Source organism: Antrostomus carolinensis, unplaced genomic scaffold (assembly GCF_000700745.2).
Source record: "Antrostomus carolinensis isolate BGI_N321 unplaced genomic scaffold, ASM70074v2 scaffold26489, whole genome shotgun sequence".
In the NCBI taxonomy this organism is placed as follows: Eukaryota; Metazoa; Chordata; class Aves; order Caprimulgiformes; family Caprimulgidae; genus Antrostomus; species Antrostomus carolinensis.
In genome coordinates, this window is record NW_010338273.1 from 371 (window position 1) to 712 (window position 342).

The window sequence follows — 342 nt, forward strand, 5'->3', positions numbered from 1 at the left end:
CAGCAGCCCCCACTCCTTGGGGCAGCCCCCACCCTGGGCACTCACCATGAGCAGCACCGATGGCTTCAGCGTGGCCAGGGGCACTGGGGTACGAGCAGCCCCCTCCTCAGCCGGCACAATCTCCACCACATGGAACTCATCCTGCACTGTCTCCCCCAGACAGACCTTTGGGGGTGGGGGGGCAACAAAAGTATCACCCCCACCCCATGAACTACCTGGGCACCCCTTGCCCAGGACCCTGGGGGGGGGGACAAGGACCACCTACTGTCCTCAGAGCCAGCTGCTGCTCGCCTTGCCACTCCTCTGGCACCTGGAAGGTGTAGGAGTCCTGCTCGCTGCTCA

At 64.9% G+C, this 342-nt stretch overlaps 1 protein-coding gene across 1 annotated transcript in view; it reads right to left on the minus strand.

Moving 5' to 3' along the window:
* Nucleotides 1–342, minus strand: part of LOC114818919 (nucleoplasmin-like) — a gene marked incomplete at its 3' end in the record, with an annotated part of 904 nt that overhangs the window by 331 nt on the left and 231 nt on the right. Inside the window, exons 2-3 of the mRNA XM_029086866.1 lie at nt 266–342; nt 33–165 (exon numbers count right to left, since the gene is read on the minus strand). Of these exons, the coding sequence (XP_028942699.1) occupies nt 33–165; nt 266–342 (210 nt within the window). The remainder of the gene's footprint in view (nt 1–32; nt 166–265) is intronic.